The 18,582-nt window shown below is 46.0% G+C and overlaps 2 protein-coding genes across 3 annotated transcripts in view; one reads left to right on the forward strand and one right to left on the reverse strand.

Annotated features, from left to right (window-relative positions):
- LOC123443804 (regulator of telomere elongation helicase 1 homolog) overlaps positions 1–4,314 on the forward strand; it is a 29,644-nt gene extending 25,330 nt beyond the window's left edge. For both annotated transcript variants that reach the window (XM_045120336.1, XM_045120335.1), the window contains 2 exons: positions 3,851–3,947; positions 4,058–4,314. In XM_045120336.1, coding sequence (XP_044976271.1) covers positions 3,851–3,854 — 4 coding nt within the window. In that variant the 3' untranslated portion in view covers positions 3,855–3,947; positions 4,058–4,314. The remainder of the gene's footprint in view (positions 1–3,850; positions 3,948–4,057) is intronic.
- Positions 4,315–4,794: 480 nt separating this feature from the next.
- Positions 4,795–5,621, reverse strand: LOC123439930. Its single transcript, XM_045116542.1, has one exon. It carries the CDS (start codon positions 5,567–5,569, stop codon positions 5,147–5,149), a length of 423 nt encoding a protein of 140 aa, XP_044972477.1. The 5' UTR covers positions 5,570–5,621; the 3' UTR covers positions 4,795–5,146.
- Positions 5,622–18,582: the final 12,961 nt, after the last annotated feature.

Raw genomic sequence — 18,582 nt, forward strand, 5'->3', positions numbered from 1 at the left:
TAGTCTATGTTTACTTTCCTTGCATCTCAAGTCTTGTGTAATATATATATATATATATGCCCCTTGGGCCTTCAATAAAAATAAGTTGCTTTCCTAACATGGTATTAGAGCCTAGGTTTAGGTCTCCGGACGCTGCAACTCGTCCTTAAGATCCACTATTTTTTTTCCTCAATTGGTTTGTTCTTCTCTGGGTCGATCTTGCCTTCCGCTGTCGTTCCAATCTGGCGGCCGCTGCTGCTCCACGACACCACCAGCCCCGCGATCTGCCCGGCGCGTTACAGCTGCGTGGGCGTGTGACTGCTCACCCCTGCTTCGGTGTGGGCAGCAGTTCCTGCTGCTACGTGATGGTCCTGTTACCGTTCCTTGCAAGTAGCATGACGTTCCTGCTACGTGGTGCTCCTCTTGGCCGCCGCTGCCTCTGCTCCGCACGTTGCTGCTGCGTGCTACCTTCGTGCGGCATGTGCAGCTTTGCTTCTGTGTGCATAGCTGCTGCTATCTTCTGCTACGCGGGCTACTGCTGCATGCATGTCTGCGCTGGTTGCTGCTAAACAATGAACCACATCTCTGTTTGCTGTTCTCTTAATTACCATTAGTCCTTCCCGTTAGCGGCTAGCTTAAAAAAATCCAATGTGGTTGTTTCGTCCTTTGTCCAGTGTTGCATGCTTATGCACCTTTGTCTGGTGTTGCATGCTCTTCTCGCTAGTTGTTTTCTAGTTTTCTATATTTTCCGCTGCGTCCAATAAGTCCGTTGATATTTTGTGTTTCTCATGTCATTGTCCAGTGTTGCACTTTCTAGTTGTTTTTTGTGAGTCCATCAAATTTTTGTCCGTCAGCCTTTTTTCTGGTCATTGTCCTCTCAATAGGATTTTTGTGGCCTCTCTTTGCATTGTTGATCTAAGCCCATTCTCTTGCCACCGAGCTTTTTTTGTCGTCGGTTTTCACGGGCCATGATTCTTTAAGCAATGCTTCATTCTCTTGATGTGTCATCTTTTGACAACCCATCTTCTCTTGATGTGTCGGTTTTCACGGGGGAAGTATTAGTATTAGTCTAGGAGTCCTTATTAGTCTATGTTTACTTTCCTTACACCTCAAGGCTTGTGCAATATATATATGCTCGTTGGGCCTTCAATAAAGATAAATTGCTTTCCTAACAATATTACCTCTGTTGTCAATAGATCTTGCCTTGGAATGTGCAGTCAAAATTTTAAAAACTCTGGCCACTAATACACACTACCATTTGGATTTGTATGAAAATTGTACTGGTAGATGTTAAATTGTCGCAGCATATCATTTCACCAAGGTATGCATAAATGCACAATCAGTTTTGATGAATTCTTTTCTTGACCTGTGCGCATGGTAGGCTGAAAACAGATATCTTGAAATGGACGCAGTACTTATTTGTGGTTGCATGTTACTTTGGGCATGCGTGGTTGCATGCCACAACTTGCCACACCTAAGTTACCCCCTCCAAAATGTAAGGCATACTTGACTGTTCGCGGTCTTTGATGCACTACTTTGACCACTAATATGCACCAAAGTATGGATTAAGCGGATACGAATGGTATCTTGTATTTATCTTGCAAAATACCATGGCTTTATACTAATTTTGTAGACATACTATTTGCAATCAAAGTCATACATTGAAGACTTCCCTAACAAATTCCGGGAGTGGATTGCTGCTCTCCTCTATTCCTGATCTTCGAGGATCCTCCTCAATGGGGTGGCGGGTGACCCCATCAAGCATGGCATGGGTCTACGCCAAGGGGACCCCCTCTCCCCCCTCCTTTTTGTCATTGCAATTGACCCTCTGAAGCATATTCTGGACGTGGCAACAAGGAAGGGGCTGCTTCATAAAATTCGGGGCAGAGGGGTCATGGTGCGCACTTTTCTCTATGCGGATGAAGCGGCGGTGTTTATTGCTCCGATCAAAAGAGATGTGGATAACCTCGCTGCCATCTTGCGGGGTTTTGGTGAGGTCACCGGGCTGTGCACTAACTTCCATAAGAGCTCCATGGTTCCCATTCGCTGCGATAATCTGGACTTGGGACGCATCACCCAGGGGCTGCCGGCTGTTCGGACTTCATTTCCGATGCGCTATTTGGGGCTTCCACTCTCCGTGTGGAAGTTAAAGCTCGTTGACCTGCAATTTCTTGTGGATAAAGTGGCAAGCAGATTGACAACATATGACGGCCAAAACATCACCACCATTGGGCGTGCTGCTCTGGTCAAGTCGGTCCTGGCCTCCCAAGTGGTCTACTTCATCACGCCATTGATAATCCAAACCTCCATTCTCCAAAGTATTGACAAACTCGAAAGAGCCTTCCTTTGGTCTGGCTCGGATAAGACTACCGGAGCGAAATGCAAGGTCAACTGGGACATCGTCAGCCGGCCACTCGCCTATGGTGGGCTGGGGGTCCTTAACACTGACAAGTTCGCTCGGGCCTCGCGTTTGTGGTGGCCTTGGTACGAATGGAAGGAGCCCACAGAGCTGTGGGTAGGGCGTGGCAACCCGTGTGATGATGATGATCTTAATTTCTTCTATGGTTGCACCATCATCACGGTCGGGAATGGTGCAAAGACCATTTTGGGACTCTCCCTGGCTGCTCGGACGCAAACCCAAAGACATTGCTCCGCTCATCTATGAGGCGTCCGCGCGGAAGCATTGGAAAGTGCGGGAGGCACTGAAGGAGAACGCATGGATCCTCATGATCAAACCGCCCACAATGGTCACCACCGAGCATGTTATTCAGTTCTTCACCCTTTGGATGCTTGTGCATGAGGTACATCTCGATTTGCTCATGGAGGATGACATCCTTTTGAAGCACATAGTCTCGGGTCTTTACTGCGCGACCTCTGCCTATAAGGCGCAGTTTCTAGGAATGGTCCTCTCCCCTATGGACTGAATTGTTTGGAAGACTTGGGCCCCTCCGAAGGTCAAGTTCTTCGCTTGGCTAGCGCTCCAAGATAGGATCTGGACGGCCGACAGACTGACCGACAGACTGGAGAGACGGGGCTGGCCAAATTGCGGTTCTTGCCCCCTGTGCAGGGGTGTGCAGGAATGTGGTACTCACCTTTTCTTCCAGTGTCATTTCACTCTCAGGTTGTGAAGACTGGTCATCCACAAATTTCGCATGCACGATATGGACACTTCATGACACTTGTTTGACTCCGTGGAGGTGTGGTGGGCCGGCATCAGCGCCAGGGGCACCGCTGACCGAAAAGCCAAGGCTTCGATCACCATGCTTGTGTCGTGGGTCATCTGGAACGAGCGAAATGCACGTGTTTCGTCATAAGAGCGCGCCCCCGCCAATCTTGCTCAACTTAATCGTGGACGAAGCAAACCTTTGGATCAACGTCGGGGCAAAGAAACTAGGGTCTTTTTTATTGCGAGAATAATTGGCATGCCGTAACATGTGTGTTGTATCAAACTCTCTTCTACCTTATTTAATATATGAGGCAAATCTTTTGCCTCCTTTCAAAAAAATACACTGAAGATTGAGAAGCCAAAAGCGCCATTCATTTTGGGGATGGAGTAGCTTTTTAGTGTTCTTACAATTGGGATTATGCCAATTAGTTAATGAGAGCTTGTTTAATATTTCAAGGAAGAACGAAGAGAATAATATATTCTTTACTCCTTATTACAATCTTTTTTTTTTGAAGTGCTCTTACTAAATTTAGCATCAGAATCAGGTATGATGTTTAGAATATTTGTATTTACCACACAATAATGGATATGCTTTTTGTTTCCTGTGTATTCTCAAATATCCATGACCTAAGTGGCCCCTTTCATTGATTATCTTCATTAGCTGATAAGATTATTCGAGTTTCTTACCATGTTTTACATCTGCAGATGAAATGTGGAAAAACCTCGAGAAGCAAGCCCAAAGAATTCCACTGAATTCATGCAATTAACTTATGGGAAGTGTAAGTTCTTGAAGCCATCTGAGGTATTAGTTGCTGAAGCGAAGCTTTCTTTAAATTTATCAAAAGGAGAGTTGTCAACTGACCTATATCATTGCTCGGCTAAACAAAAACTATTCTACATCTGAATCTGCAGGTTTTCATCCCAATCAGTGCATTGCACATATCGTGGAGTATGTGTAGGGATCTTCAACTGTAAATTAAAAAATGTAATTATCCCATATTATGTTTCTGGAAATAGGTTTATATAACTCATTATCTGTAGTTTGGTGCTGGTACATTTGGTTTAATGAGCATTCCCATGTTTTCAGCAATGGGCTTAGCTTATGGTTGTTGTGTTGAACTTATGTTGTACTCCCTCCGTCCCACAATATAAGAACGTTTTTGACACTACACTGAAAGTGGAAGGCCTAGTTTGGCAGCAGAGTTTTATAAAAACCAAAGTATTCCAAAACCTTGGTATTTCATTGCTTGGACAATCTATACTTTGGTTTCTACAAAACACATTTTTGTCTCAGTATTGACAAACCACCGACTCGTCGCTGTAGTTTTGATGAGCTCCACCTAGCTCCTTCAGTGTAGCTGAGTTGATGTGCGTGTAGAACTGGCTGCCCAATGCATGCACAAAATGAATGGGCAAGTTTTCATTTAGATGAGCACTACTTGCCGGAAAGTAATCGGCGGCCTATCGACAATTATGATCATTTAAAAGATGGTAGATAGAGGAGTCAGAGGCGCTCACAATTTCTCTAAAGTTTAGTTCTAAAAAATGAGGTCGGGACATCTTTTTTGGATACTGCAAAAATACTATGGTATAAGAGATACTATGGTATCTTAAACTACAATATTGTTTGTCATCCAAACACCACAAAGTATTTAATACCAAGGTTTTATTTTTTCAGAAACCATGGTATGCCTCAAAAACTACAAAAATACTTTGCATCCAAACACATCTTTGACAACTTTTTTGTATGGTCTAAATAACCTACCTAAATCCAGAATATAAATAACGTATAACTAGGGGTGTCTTTGGCAAGCGACAGAATGTGTAGTGATCTTTTTTTCTTCTTCTATACAATCCATATTGGATGGTGCTGCTACAAATCAACCGGTTGATTTACTGAAGAAATCAGCCGTCTGATCCATTTTATGTCAGCCCATAAAAGAAAGTCAACGCAGACACACCATCCTTCTCCCTGTACTGCATCAGCCACCTTTGCTTTCCTCATCTAGGCCGTCGCTGCAAAAGTATCATGGTTGTCGCCAACAAAGCACAGCGTTGCAACACTGGAGTCGCCGTTGGCCGGTGCATCGCACCTCTGAGAGCCGCCGACGAGCGCTCCAACATAGCACCAAGTGCCGTTGACGAGAGCTCCATTGGAGCACCGAGCTGCTGCATTACAACTTTGAGCCCGTCGACGAGATCGGGAGCCACATCGAGAGCTCCACCGAAGCACCAAGCACAACACTGCAGCTTCGAGAGCGCCGAGATCCATTGAAGCACCGAGCGCTGCAGCTTAGACAACCGTCGACGACAATGCATCATCGGGAGCCACCAGCGAGAGCTCCATTTTGCAGCACCGCAGTCGGCGATCTTGACGAGGTCGCGCACCTTTTGTGCTGCACTGAGAGCGCCGTCGAGCTCCATTGGAGTATCGAGCGTTGCATTGCAGCTTCAACGGACGTCGGAGAGCGCTGCAACGCAACACCAGGTGCAGCCGGCAAGAGCGCCATTGTTGCACCGCCGCCAACGAACTCCACAGGGTGCCTCACTGCATCTCCGTCGTCGTTGCGTGATCCACGGGGACGGAGCTTCCTCCGGTGATGAGCGGTGCCCTATTCCGGCCTGCCCGTGTTGTGTTGCAGCACCGGCGACGAACGGCGCCAGCCTCCGGCCTCCTCCTTCGTGCGGCGGTGTGCTAGCCTCTGGTTCATTCTCTCGCGTGTGACAGGAAAGGGGAAAAGGAGGAAAAAGAGTGGGGGAGAACATGCGGAGGCGAAGAGATAAGGCTGGGTCGGACTGGTCGCAAGGGGTGGGTGGGCCTGAACACGTGTCGCAAGCTCCAGACGGTTTACGCGATGTGAAAATCAACCGGTAGAAAGCAAACATTTTCCATATTGGATTGGGTTCCACTATCAATCTATTATCAGAGCATCTTCAACAGCCGCGCTTCGCGCCGCGCCCAAAAAATGTATTTATCGTGCGCGCTTCGGCTGGTTTAGCGCGGAGATAGGCGCAGGCTCCAACAGCCGCGCTATAAAATGTATTTACCGCACGCGCTTCGGCTGGTTTAGCGCGGGGATAGACGCAGACTCCAACAGCCGCGCTATAATGCAGCGCGCGCGCCCCGCTCCAGCATGCCAAAAAATGCAGCGCGCGCAGCACGCACAAACCACATATGCATTTCAAAAAATAGGAGAAAAATGATCAAACAAACAAAATAAATCAACAATAAATAGTTATTACAACTCAAATAAATAGTTTATCGTTCAGTACAACAAATAATGCAATAAACACAACCAAGAGTTCATGAACAATACAATACAAATAATGCAATCAAATCATGCTCTTTGTCGTCCATCCCATGCCCACCACTCTTCAATCAGATCCTTCTGAAGATCATTGTGCGTTGCGGGACGCCGAATGGCATGATAGGAGGCAACAAAACGGGCTACCCTTTCAACCCTCCGTCGCACTCGCACGGGATGTACCAAGAGCTCATACTGTGAGTAGTCTAAATCTTGGCCACGCTCATTCTCGATGATCATGTTGTGCATGATGTACCAAAGCATTTTTTGATCCCAAAATCTAGCCGGTCCTCTCACAATAGCAAATTGGGCTTGCAAAATCCCAAATGCTCTCTCCACATCTTTTCTAGCAGCCGCCTGAGCATTGTGGAAATCAAGATTTTTCTTACCTTCTGGCTTTTTCAACGGCTTCACGAAGGTTTGCCACTTTGGATAGATGCCATCCGCTAGATAATAGCCATAGTTGTACGTACGGCCATTTGCTACAAACTGCACCGGTGGAAACTCACCATTCGCAATCTTATTCATCAGTGGTGACCGGTTGACAACATTGATGTCATTCAAAGATCCAGGCATTCCAAAGAATGCATGCCAAATCCAAGTCTCCTGATCGGCCACCGCTTCAAGGATTATAGTGGAACCTTTTTTTTGGCCGTGGAATTGCCCATGTCATGCCTTTGGACAATTCTTCCAACTCCAATGCATGAATCTATTGAGCCAAGCATGCCAGGAAAGCCGCGAGATTTTTTCATCGCCAATAGCCTTGCGACGTCTTCAGCAGTGGGAGATCTCAAATACTTCTCACCAAACACTTGCACAATTCCCCCTGCAAAGCGCTTGACACACATGATGGCTTGGCTCTCACCCATAGCCAAGTGATCATCAACTAGATCAGCCGGGATACCGTATGCCAACATACGCAAAGAGGCCGTCACTTTCAGAAAGGTGCTATGCCCGAGCTCTCCGGCGACATTCCTCCTTTGCTGGAAAAACCGGTCATGGCTCGCTAGTTTCTCTGCAATGCGCTTGAACAAGTCTGTGCTCATCCTAAACCGGCGACGAAAATACGACTCCGGGTATGTGGGATTCTCCACGAAATAGTTCTTCATCAATCTGTTATGGGCATCAATCCTATCTCTCCAAAAATTTTCCCGACCCACAACCGAACCACCGTGCTTCGGTTTTTTATTGATATGCATAGCTATGATCATTGCAAGATCCTCCTCCTCTTCCATATCAAATTCTTCTTCGAAAGAATCATACGACGAACTCATCTACAATGTTCAATACTATACTATAAAAACTACAATTCAAAACATGCATGAAATTCATAAGTTTGGAGCAATACATACCTTGTAGGCCTTTTGTCGAACACCTTGCGGGCGCGGCAGCGAGCGCTCGGGCGCTGTTCCTCGGACGTCGGAGGCGCGCGAGGGCCGGCCGGACTAGGAGGGGGTGGGGCGGAAGCGCGGCGGCGCGGGGAGGCCGGAGAAGCGCCTGAACGGTCGCCGGGAGGCGCGGGCGGCGGCCGCAGCGGAGACAGGTCGGGGAAGCGCTTGAGTGGTCGCCGGCGGGCGCGGGCGGCGACGGCGGCGCGGGGATAGGCCGGGGAAGCGCTGAACAGTCGCCGGGGGCGCGAGCGGCGGCGGCGGCGCGGTCGGATGGGGGCGGCGCGAGAGTGGAGGAGCGAGCGTGGGAGCGCGGGAGAGAGCAGGAGCGAGCGCGGGAGCCGGCGCAGCAAATAAGGGGCGCGGGATTGCGTTTCGGCCAGCGCGCTGAACTGAAAATGGCGCGCGCGTCGTTTTTGCGCGTCCGCTGGAGCTGCCTGCCGCGTTGCGCACGCGTTAAAACTGCCTTTTTTACGGCGCGGCACTTGTATAGCGCGTCTGTTGGAGATAGTCTCAGATAATGGAACAAATATAAAGTGTCTTAGTGCAAAATGAGAAACAACCAAAAACGGAAAGACCTACAGGTTCCAGCCCAACGGAGACGACCAACCAGTCTGCTGCATTCTTTGGGAAGAATCAACACAAAGGCTCACCTGCCGAGTTTCTTTTCAGCATATTGTCGTTGATAACTATAGCATTATTTCAAATTAGCCTCAGCAAGATTTTTTTACTTCCAATGGAATTTTAGCTTTCCACAAATGCTTGAAAGATCTGTCGTGACCCATGTCATGCAAATGGTTGTAGACAGATTTAACAATGAATTTCTTCTTACTATTCCATATCCATCTAGGAATAGCCTCACCCACACCCCTTATAGCTACAGGAAGAAGAACTCTCCTTGGCATGTTCAGCTGGATCATTTGATCAGCAGTTATGCATCTCCTAAAATTGAAAATCCAGTTCCTATTAGCCATCTCCCTAACAGAGATTTTTTGTTCATGGCATACCTCATGCAGTTCAGCAAACTGATCTCTCAGAGTTCCATTACTGATCCACTTATCATTCAAAAAATCAGTTTACCTTCCATTCACCACATCCATCCTTCTCCCTTGCAAATACCTCTCTCTCATTTTGAGCACATCAGTCCAGCAAGGTGAATCCCTAGCAGTGAATTTCACCTATCGAATCTCATGTATGATACTTCCTCCGTCCCAAAATAAGTGTCTTAAGCTTAATACAATTTTGTATTAGAGCTAGTACAAAATTGAGACAGTTATTTTGGGACAGAGGGAGTATTATATTTCTTCATGACATTTTTTTTGTCATAATCCCTCTTTGCTCTCCAAATTCCACCACCACTTGCATACTAAGTTGATGTTAAACTTTTGCAAATCTTTGATCTGCAAGCCCCCTTTCCTTTATGGTCTCCACATGTGTCACATCTCAGAATTTTCACAAATATGGTATTTTAATTTTTCACACGGAATTATTATTTTTCCAACAAAACCCCTTGCTGCATTGCTTGTTAGCTAAAACTTGCTTGATTGTTTGATTGATTGCTTGTGAGTGACTTGATTGTTTGCCCAATGCAACAAATAGAAAGTAAGTTGCACTTGATTGAAACCCAACCCACTAGAAAAACATAAGGCTGAGTAAAACCCTAAACGGGTTAAATAGAAAATGTTTGCAATAAGGAAATGAACAAACAAATGTTTAGAAAAGAATTGATTATGGATCGGAGAGAATCAAAGTAGAGAAAAACGGAATAAAAGTATTTTGGAAATTAAAAATATTCAAAAGAAATATTGAAACCAAGCTTAGGAAATAAGTGCAGAAAGTATATGTCCAAAATGCCAAAAAATGTTGACATAGACATAAATATTCAGTTATGAACTTAGGGTAAATTTGTTTATGAAAGGAAATTCAAATTCAAAATGATTTGGAATTTACAGAAAAAACACAAAAGAGAAAACAAGAAAACAGAAAGAAAAAAAAAGTAAAAGAGGCCTAAAGAGCTAGGCCACGGCCCAACCGAGAGCAACCACAACCCTGCTCACCCGCGCCCCTCTCTCTCCTCTCTCTCCCACTGATCGGTGGACCCCACCAGTTAGGCCCACCCCTAACTTCGCAACCATCGCACACCCACGACCAACGCACGATGCACACGACCTCCCACATTCGTTGCCCTCCCGTGCGTGCCCGAGCCCCTCGCCGCACCTATAAAACCCAGCACAACCCCTTATTTCACCCTCTAGCGTGCTCTTTACCGCTTGGCTGCTCAAAATCAAGCCCGCAACCTCGCCGCCGTAGCAACAAACTCTGGCTAGATTCCGGCAACCCCGTCACCCCAAACATCGATGACTCCACCACTCGACTCCCTCCACCACGACACACCCCTGGGACATCATCACGTTGATTGGAACTTCTTGGAGCCTCGATTCCACCGGAGGCCGAGCCTCTCCGTCGACATGACATTGTTTCGGGCAAGGTGAGCACCCTCGAACCCTAGCATCATGTCCTTCACGGCCATGATATGTCTCCAATGTATCTACTTTTCTAAACACTTTTGCTCTTGTTTTGGACTCTAATTTGCATGATTTGAATGAAACTAACCCGGACTGATGTTGTTTCCGAAAGTGTTTGTTGGGTTGGCACGAATCAAGACCGGGGTTTGTCACTCCGTGTGAACGGAGAGGTATCTCTGGGCCCACTCGGTAGAACATCATCATAATGAGCTCAGTGTGACTAAGGAGTTAGCCACGGGATGATGTGCTACGAGACGAGTAAAGGGACTTGCCGGTAACGAGATTGAACAAGGTATGTGGATATCGACGATAGAATCTCGGGCAAGTATCATACCGATAGACAAAGGGAACTGCATACAGGATTAAGTGAATCCTTGACATCTTGGTTCATCCGATGAGGTCATCGTGGAACATGTGGGAGCCAACATGGATATCTAGATCCCCCGCTGTTGGTTATTGACCGGAGAGGTGTCTCGGTCATGTCTGCATGTTTCCCGAACCCGTAGGGTCTACACACTTAAGGTTCGATGACGCTAGTGTTATATGGGAATAGTGTATGAGGTTACCGAAGGTTGTTCGGAGACCCGGATGAGATCCTGGACGTCACGAGGAGCTCCGGAATGGTCCGGAGGTGAAGATTGATATATAGGATGAGGGGTTTTGGACGCCAGAAATGTTTCGGGCCTCACCGGTAACGTACGGGGACCACCGGAAGGGTTCCAGGGGTCCGCCGGGAGGGGCCACCAGCCCCAAAGGCTAGCATGGTCCAAAAGGTGGAAGGGAACCAGCCCAGAGTGGGCTGGTGCGCCTCCCACCAAGGCCCAATGCGCAGCAAGGGAGGAAGAGGGGCAAAGCCTAGCGCAGGAGGGGCCCCAAGGCCCATCTGGGGCGCCACCCCTCCTCTCCCTTGCCCTGGCCGCCGCACGTGCCCTAGATGGGGTTGCCGCACCCCTTGGGGATGGGAACCTTAAGGGTGGGCGCCCCCTCCCTCTACCCCTATATATATTGGAGGGTTTGGCCTTTGGAGACACACAGAAATCTCTCCCTCTCTCTCAGGCAGCCCAGTTCCTCTCCCTCCTCTTCCGCGCAGCTTGGAGAAGCTCCGTCGGAATACCTCATAGCTCCACCGCCACCACGCCGTCGCGCTGCCGGAGCTCTCCCTCAACCTCTCCCTCCTCCTTGCTGGATCAAGGCGTGGGAGACCTCACCGGGCTGTCCGTGTGTTGAACGCGGAGGTGTCGTGATTCGGCAAATAGACCGGAACCGACCGTGATCTGAATCGCTGCGAGTACGACTCCATCGACCGCGTTCCAGTAACGCTTTCGGTTAGCGATCTTCAAAGGTATGAAGATGGTCTACCCCATTACTCGTTTCTGGTTTCTCCATAGATAGATCCTTGTTTGGCATAGGAATTTTTTTTAAATTACTACGTTCCCCAACAGTGGCATCCGAGCCGAGGTTCTATGCGTAGATTGTATGCACGAGTAGAACACAAAAGTTGTGGGCGCTGATTTTGTCAATTGCTTGCCGTTACTAGTCTTATCTTGATTCGGCGGCATCGTGGGATGAAGAGGCCCGGACCGACTTTACACGTACTCTTACGTGAGACCGGTGCCACCGACTGACATGCACTAGTTGCATAAGGTGGCTAGCGGGTGTCTGTCTCTCCCAATTTAGTCGGATCGGATTCGATGAAGAGGGTCCTTATGAAGGGTAAATATCATTGGCATATCAACGTTGTGGCTATCACGTAGGTGAGAAACGTTCTTGCTAGAAACCCTAACCAACCACGTAAAACTTGCAACAACAATTAGAGGACGTCTAACTTGTTTTTGCAGGGTTTGCTATGTGATGTGATATGGCCAAAAAGAATGTGATGTTACATATGTGATGTATGAGATTGATCATGTTCTTGTAATAGGATTCACGACTTTCATGTCGATGAGTATGACAACCGACAGGAGCCATAGGAGTTGTCTTAATTTATTGTATGAGATGAAAACGCCATGTGACTACTTTACTTTAGTGCTAAACGTTAGCTATAGTAGTAGAAGTAATAGATTGACGCGACAACTTCACGGAGACACAATGATGGAGATAATGGTGTCATGCCGGTGACATTGATGATCATGGTGCCCCAAAGATGGAGATCCAAGGAGCAAGATGACAATGGCCATATCATGTCACTATGTGATTGCATGTGATGTTTATCATGTTTTACATCTTTTTGCTTAGAACGACGGTAGCAAAGATAATATGATCCCTCATGAAAATTTTGAGAATGTATTCCCCTAACGTTGTCTCGAAGTAGCACGTGATGATCGGGTGTGATAGATTCTAACGTTCGCATACAACGGGTGTAAGCCAGTTTACACACGCAAAACACTTAGGTTGACTCGACGAACCTAACATGTACAGACAGGGCCTCGAATACGGGAGACCGAAAGGTCTAACACGATTCGTATGGTTGATACGATCAGCATGGAGATGCTCACCATTGATGACTAGTCCGTCTCACGTGATGATCGGACACGGGCTAGTCAACGTGGTCATGTTTCACTTGGATGACTACAGGGATGTCGATCTGAGTGGGAGTTCATTGAATAATTTGATTAGATGAACTTAATTATCATGAACATAGTCAAAAGGTATTTGCAAATTATGCTTGCGCTATAGCTCTAAGGTTTTTTGATATGTTCCTAGAGAAAAACTTAGTTGAAAGATAGAAGTAGCAATTATGCGGACTTGGTTCGTTAACTGAGGATTGTCCTCATTGCTGCACAGAAAGGCTTACGTCCTTAATGCACTACTCGGTGTGCTGAATCCCAATCGTGGTCCGTGGACGTTATGAACATCTGACATACACGTTTTTGATAACTACATGATAGTTCAGTGCACAATACTTAAAGCGTCTTAGAATTGAGGCGTTAAAGACATTTCGAACATCGCGGGACATACGAGATGTTCCAGGAGATGAAATCGGGATTTCATGCTCGTGCCCTTGTTGAGAGGTATAAGACCTTCGACAAGATTCTTTGCCTACAAAGTAAGGGAGAAAAACTCAATCGTTGAGCATGTGCTCAGATTGTCTGAGTACTACAATCGCTTGAATCGAGTGGGAGTTGATCTTCCAGATGAGATAGTGATAGTTCTCCAGAGTCACTGCCACCAAGCTGCTAGAGCTTCGTGATGAACTATAAAAATATCACGGATGGATATGATGATCCTTGAGTTATTCGCAATGTTTGACACCGCGAAAGTAGAAATCAAAAGGAGCATCAATTGTTGATGGTTCGTAAAACCACTAGTCCCAAAGAAGGGCAAGGGCAAGAAGGGATACTTCATGAAACAACAAACCATTTGCTGCTCTAGTGAAGAGACCCAAGGTTGAACCCAAACCTGATACTAAGTGCTTTTGTAATGAGGGGAACAATCACTAAAGAGGAACTATCCTAGATACTTGGTAGATGAGAAGGCTGGCAAAGTCGACAAAGTATATTGGATATACATGATATTGATGTGTACTTTACTAGTAATCCTAGTAGCACGAGGGTATTAGATACCGGTTCAGTTGCTAAGTGTTAGTAACTCGAAATAAAAGCTACAGAATAAACGGAGACTAGCTAAAGGAGAGGTGGCGATAAGTGTTGGAAGTGTTTCCAAGGTTGATGTGATCAAACGTCGCACGCTCCCCGTGCCATCGGGATTAGAGTTAAACCTAAATAATTGTTATTTGGTGTTTGCGTTGAGTGTAGACATGATTAGATTATGTTTATTGCAACACGGTTATTCATTTAAAAGAATAATGGTTATTATTTTTACTTGAATAATACCTTCAATGGTCTTGCACCTAAAATGAATGGTTTATTGAATCTCGATCGTAGTGGTGCACATGTTCTTAATATTGTTGCCAAAAGATACAGAGTAGTAATGATAGTACCACTTACTTGTGGCACTGCTGCTTAAGTCATATTGGTACAAAATGCATGAAGAAGCTCCATGCTGATGGATCTTTGTACTTACTCATTTTTTTAAACGTTTGAGACACGCAAACCATGCCTGATGGTATAAACACATGAAGAAACTCCATGCGGATGTATCATTTGGACTCACTTGATTTTTTGAATCACTTGAGACATGCAAATCATACCACATGGGCAAGATGACTGAAGACCTCGTTTTCCAGTGATATGAAACAAGAAAGTAACTTGTTGGAAGTAATACATTTTGATGTATGCAGTCCAATGAGTGCTGAGGCACGCAGTCGATATCATTATGTTCTTACTTCACAGATGATTTGAGTTGATACTAGTGTATTTACTTGATGAAACACAAGTCTGAATTATTGAAAGGTTCAAGTAATTTCAGAGTGAAGTTGAAGATCATCGTGACAAAGAGGTTAATATGTCTATGATGTGATCGTGGAGGTAAACATATATATCTAAGTTACGAGTTTGGTAAACATTTAAGACAATGTGAAAATTGTTTCACAACTCATGCCACCTGGAAAGCCATAGTCTGATGGTGTGTCCGTATGTCATAGTCGTGCCCTATTAGATATGGTGCATACTATGATATCTCTTATCAAATTACCACTATCCTTTATGGGTTAGGCATTAGAGACAACCGCATTCACTTTAAAACAGGGCACCACGTAAATCCGTTGAGATGACACCGTATGAATTATGGTTTAGAGAAACCTAAGCTGCCGTTTCTTAAAAGTTTGGGGCTGCGATGCTTATGTGAAAGAGTTTCAGCCTGATAAGCTCGAACGCAAACGGATAAACGCGTCTTCATAGGACACCCAAAACAGTTGGGTATACCTCCTATCTCAGATCCGGAAGCAAATGTATTTGTTTCTAGAAACGGGTCCTTTCTCGAGGAAAAGTTTCTCTCGAAATAATTGAGTGGGAGTATGGTGGAGACTTGATGAGGTTATTGAACCATCACTTCAACCAGTGTGTGTAGCAGGGCGCAGGAAGTTGTTCCTGTGGCGCCTACATCAATTGAAGTGGAAGCTAATGATAGTGATCATGAAACTTTGGATCAAGTCACTACAAACCTCGTAGGTCGACAAGGTCACGTACTGCTACTATAGAGTGGTACGACAACCCTGTCTCAGAGGTCATGTTGTTGGACAACAATGAACCTACGAGCAATGGAGAAACGATGGTGGGCCCGGATTCCGACAAATGGTTGGAGGCCATGAAATCCGAGAGGAGGATCCATGTATGAAAAACAAAGTGTAGACTTTGGAAGAACTACTTGATGTTCGTAAGACTATTAACTATGGATGGGTCATTAAAAGGAAGACAGACGGTGATGGTGAAAAGTCACCATTAAGAAAGCTCGACTTGTCGCAAAGATGTTTTCGACAAAGTTCAAAGAGTTGACTACGATGAGACTTTCTCACTCATAGCGATGCTGAAAGTTTGTTGGAATTATGTTAGCAGTTGCTGCATCATTTATGAAATCTTGCAGATATGATGTCAAAATATTGTTTCCTTGACGGTTTCCTTGAGGAAAGGTTGTATGTGATACAACCAAAAGATTTTGTTGATCCTAAAGGGTGCTAACAAGTATGCAAAGCTCCAACGATCCTTCTATGGACTGGAGCAAGCATCTCGGAGTTGGAATATACACTTTGATGAGATGATCAAAGTTTTTGGTTTTATACAAAGTTTATGAGAAACTTGTATTTCCAAATAAGTGAGTGGGAGAACTATATAATTTCTGATGAATATATGTGGTTGACATATTGTTGATAAGAAATAATGTAGAATTTCTGGAAAGCATAAAGGGTTGTTTGAAAGGAGTTTTTCAAAGGAAAAACCTGGATAAACTACTTGAACAGTGAGCATCAAGATCTATGGAGATAGATCAAATTGCTTAATAGAACTTTCAACAAAATGCATGCCTTGACAAGTTTTTGAAAGTGTTCAAAATAGACCGGCAAAGGAAGGAGTTCTTGGCTGTGTTATAAGGTGTGAATTTTTGAGTAAGACTCAAAAGCCCGACCACGGCAGAAGAAAGAGAAAGGACGAATGTCGTCCCCTATGCATCAGCCGTAGGCTCTATAAGTATGCTATGCGGTGTACCGCACCTAAAGTGTGCCTTGCCATGAGTCAGTCAAGGGGTACAAGAGTGATCCAGGAATGGATCACTGGACAACGGTCAAAGTTATCCTTAGTAACTAATGGACTAAGGAATTTTTCTTGATTATGGAGGTGATTAAAGAGTTCATCGTAAAGGAGTTACGTCGATGCAAGCATTGTCACTAATCCGGATGACTCTGAGTAGTAAACCGGATTCGTATAGTGGAGCAGTCATTTGGAATAGTTAAAAATGGTGCATGGTAGCAGTATCTATATGAAGACATAGAGATTTGTAAAGCACACACGGATCTGAAAGGTTCAAACCTGTTGACTAATAAACCTCTCTCACAAGCAAGACATGATCGAACCCCAGAACTGTATGGGTGTTGGATTCATTGCAATCACATAGTGATGTGAACTAGATTATTGACTCTAGTGCAAGTGGGAGACTGTTGGAAATGTGCCCTAGAGGCAATAACAAAATGGTTATTATTATATTTCTAGTTCATGATAATTGTCTATTATTCATGCTATAAGTGTATTAACCGGAAACCATAATACATGTGTGAATACATATATCACAATGTGTCCCTAGTGAGCTTCTAGTTCCCTAGCTCGTTGATCAATGGATGATCATGGCTTCCTGATCATGGACATTGGATGTCATTGATAACGAGATCACATCATCAAGAGAATGATGTGATGGACAAGACCCAATCCTAAGCATAGCACTAGATCGTGTTGTTCATATGCTAAATCTTTTCTAATGTCAAGTATATTTTCCTTAGACCGTGAGATTGTGCCACTCCTGGATACCATAGGAGTGCTTTGGGTGTATCAAACGTCACAACGTAACTGGGTGACCATAAAGGTGCACTACGGGTATCTCCGAAAGTGTCTGTTGGGTTGGCACGAATCGATACCGGGATTTGTCACTCCGTGTGAACGGAGAGGTATCTCTGGGCCCACTCGATAGAACATCATCATAATGAGCTCAGTGTGACTAAGGAGTTAGCCACGGGATGATGTGCTACGGAACGAGTAAAGAGACTTTTTGGTAACGAGATTGAAAAAGGTATGGGGATACCGACGATCGGATCTCGGGCAAGTATCATACTGATAGACAAAGGGAACTACATACGGGATTAAGTGAAGCCTTGACATTGTGGTTCATCCGATGAGATCATCGCGGAACATGTGGGAACCAACATGGATATCTAGACCCCGCTGTTGGTTATTGACCGGAGAGGTGTGTCGGTCATGTCTGCATGCTTCCCGAACCCGTAGGGTCTACACACTTAAGGTTCGATGACGCTAGGGTTATATGGGAATAGTGTACGAGGTTACCAAAGGTTGTTTGAAGTCCCGGATGAGATCCCGGACATCACGAGGAGCTCCGGAATGGTCCGGAGGTGAATATTGATATATAGGATGAGGGTTTTTGGACGCCCGAAATGTTTCGGGCGTCACCAGTAATGTACCGGGACCACCGGAAGGGTTCCGGGGGTCCACCGAGAGGGGCCACCAGACCCAAAGGCTAGCATGAGCCAAAAGGTGGAAGGGAACCAGCCTAGAGTGGGCTGGTGCGCCTCCCACCAAGGCCCAATGCACAACAAGGGAGGAACGAGGGCAAACCCTAGCGCAGGAGGGGCCCCAAGGCCCATCTGGGGCGCCACCCCTCCTCTCCCTTGCCCTGGCCGCCGCCCCCTGCCCTAGATGGGCCTGCCGCACCCCTTGGGGGTGGGAACCCTAAGGGTGGGCGCCCCCTCCCTCTACCCCTATATATATTGGAGGGTTTGGCCTTTGGATACACACACAAATCTCTCCCTCTCTCTCAGGTAGCCCAGTTCCTCTTCCTCCTCTTTCGCGCAACTTGGAGAAGCTCCGCCGGAATACCTCGTAGCTCCACCACCACTGCACCGTCGTGCTGCCGGAGCTCTCTCTCAACCTCTCCCTCCTCCTTGCTGGATCAAGGCGTGGGAGACCTCACCGGGCTGTACGTGTGTTGAACGCGGAGGTGCCGTAATTCGGCACATAGATCGGAACCGACCGCGATCTGAATCGCTGCAAGTACGACTCCATCGACCGCGTTCCAGTAACGTTTCCGCTTAGCAATCTTCAAAG

Source organism: Hordeum vulgare, chromosome 3H (genome assembly GCF_904849725.1).
Source record: "Hordeum vulgare subsp. vulgare chromosome 3H, MorexV3_pseudomolecules_assembly, whole genome shotgun sequence".
Taxonomy (NCBI): domain Eukaryota; kingdom Viridiplantae; phylum Streptophyta; class Magnoliopsida; order Poales; family Poaceae; genus Hordeum; species Hordeum vulgare.

Coding starts and splice junctions, on each gene's coding strand:
- LOC123439930 (XM_045116542.1), bottom strand. CDS start 5,569: ATGGAGCTCGACGGCGCTCTCAGTGCAGCACAAAAGGTGCGCGACCTC.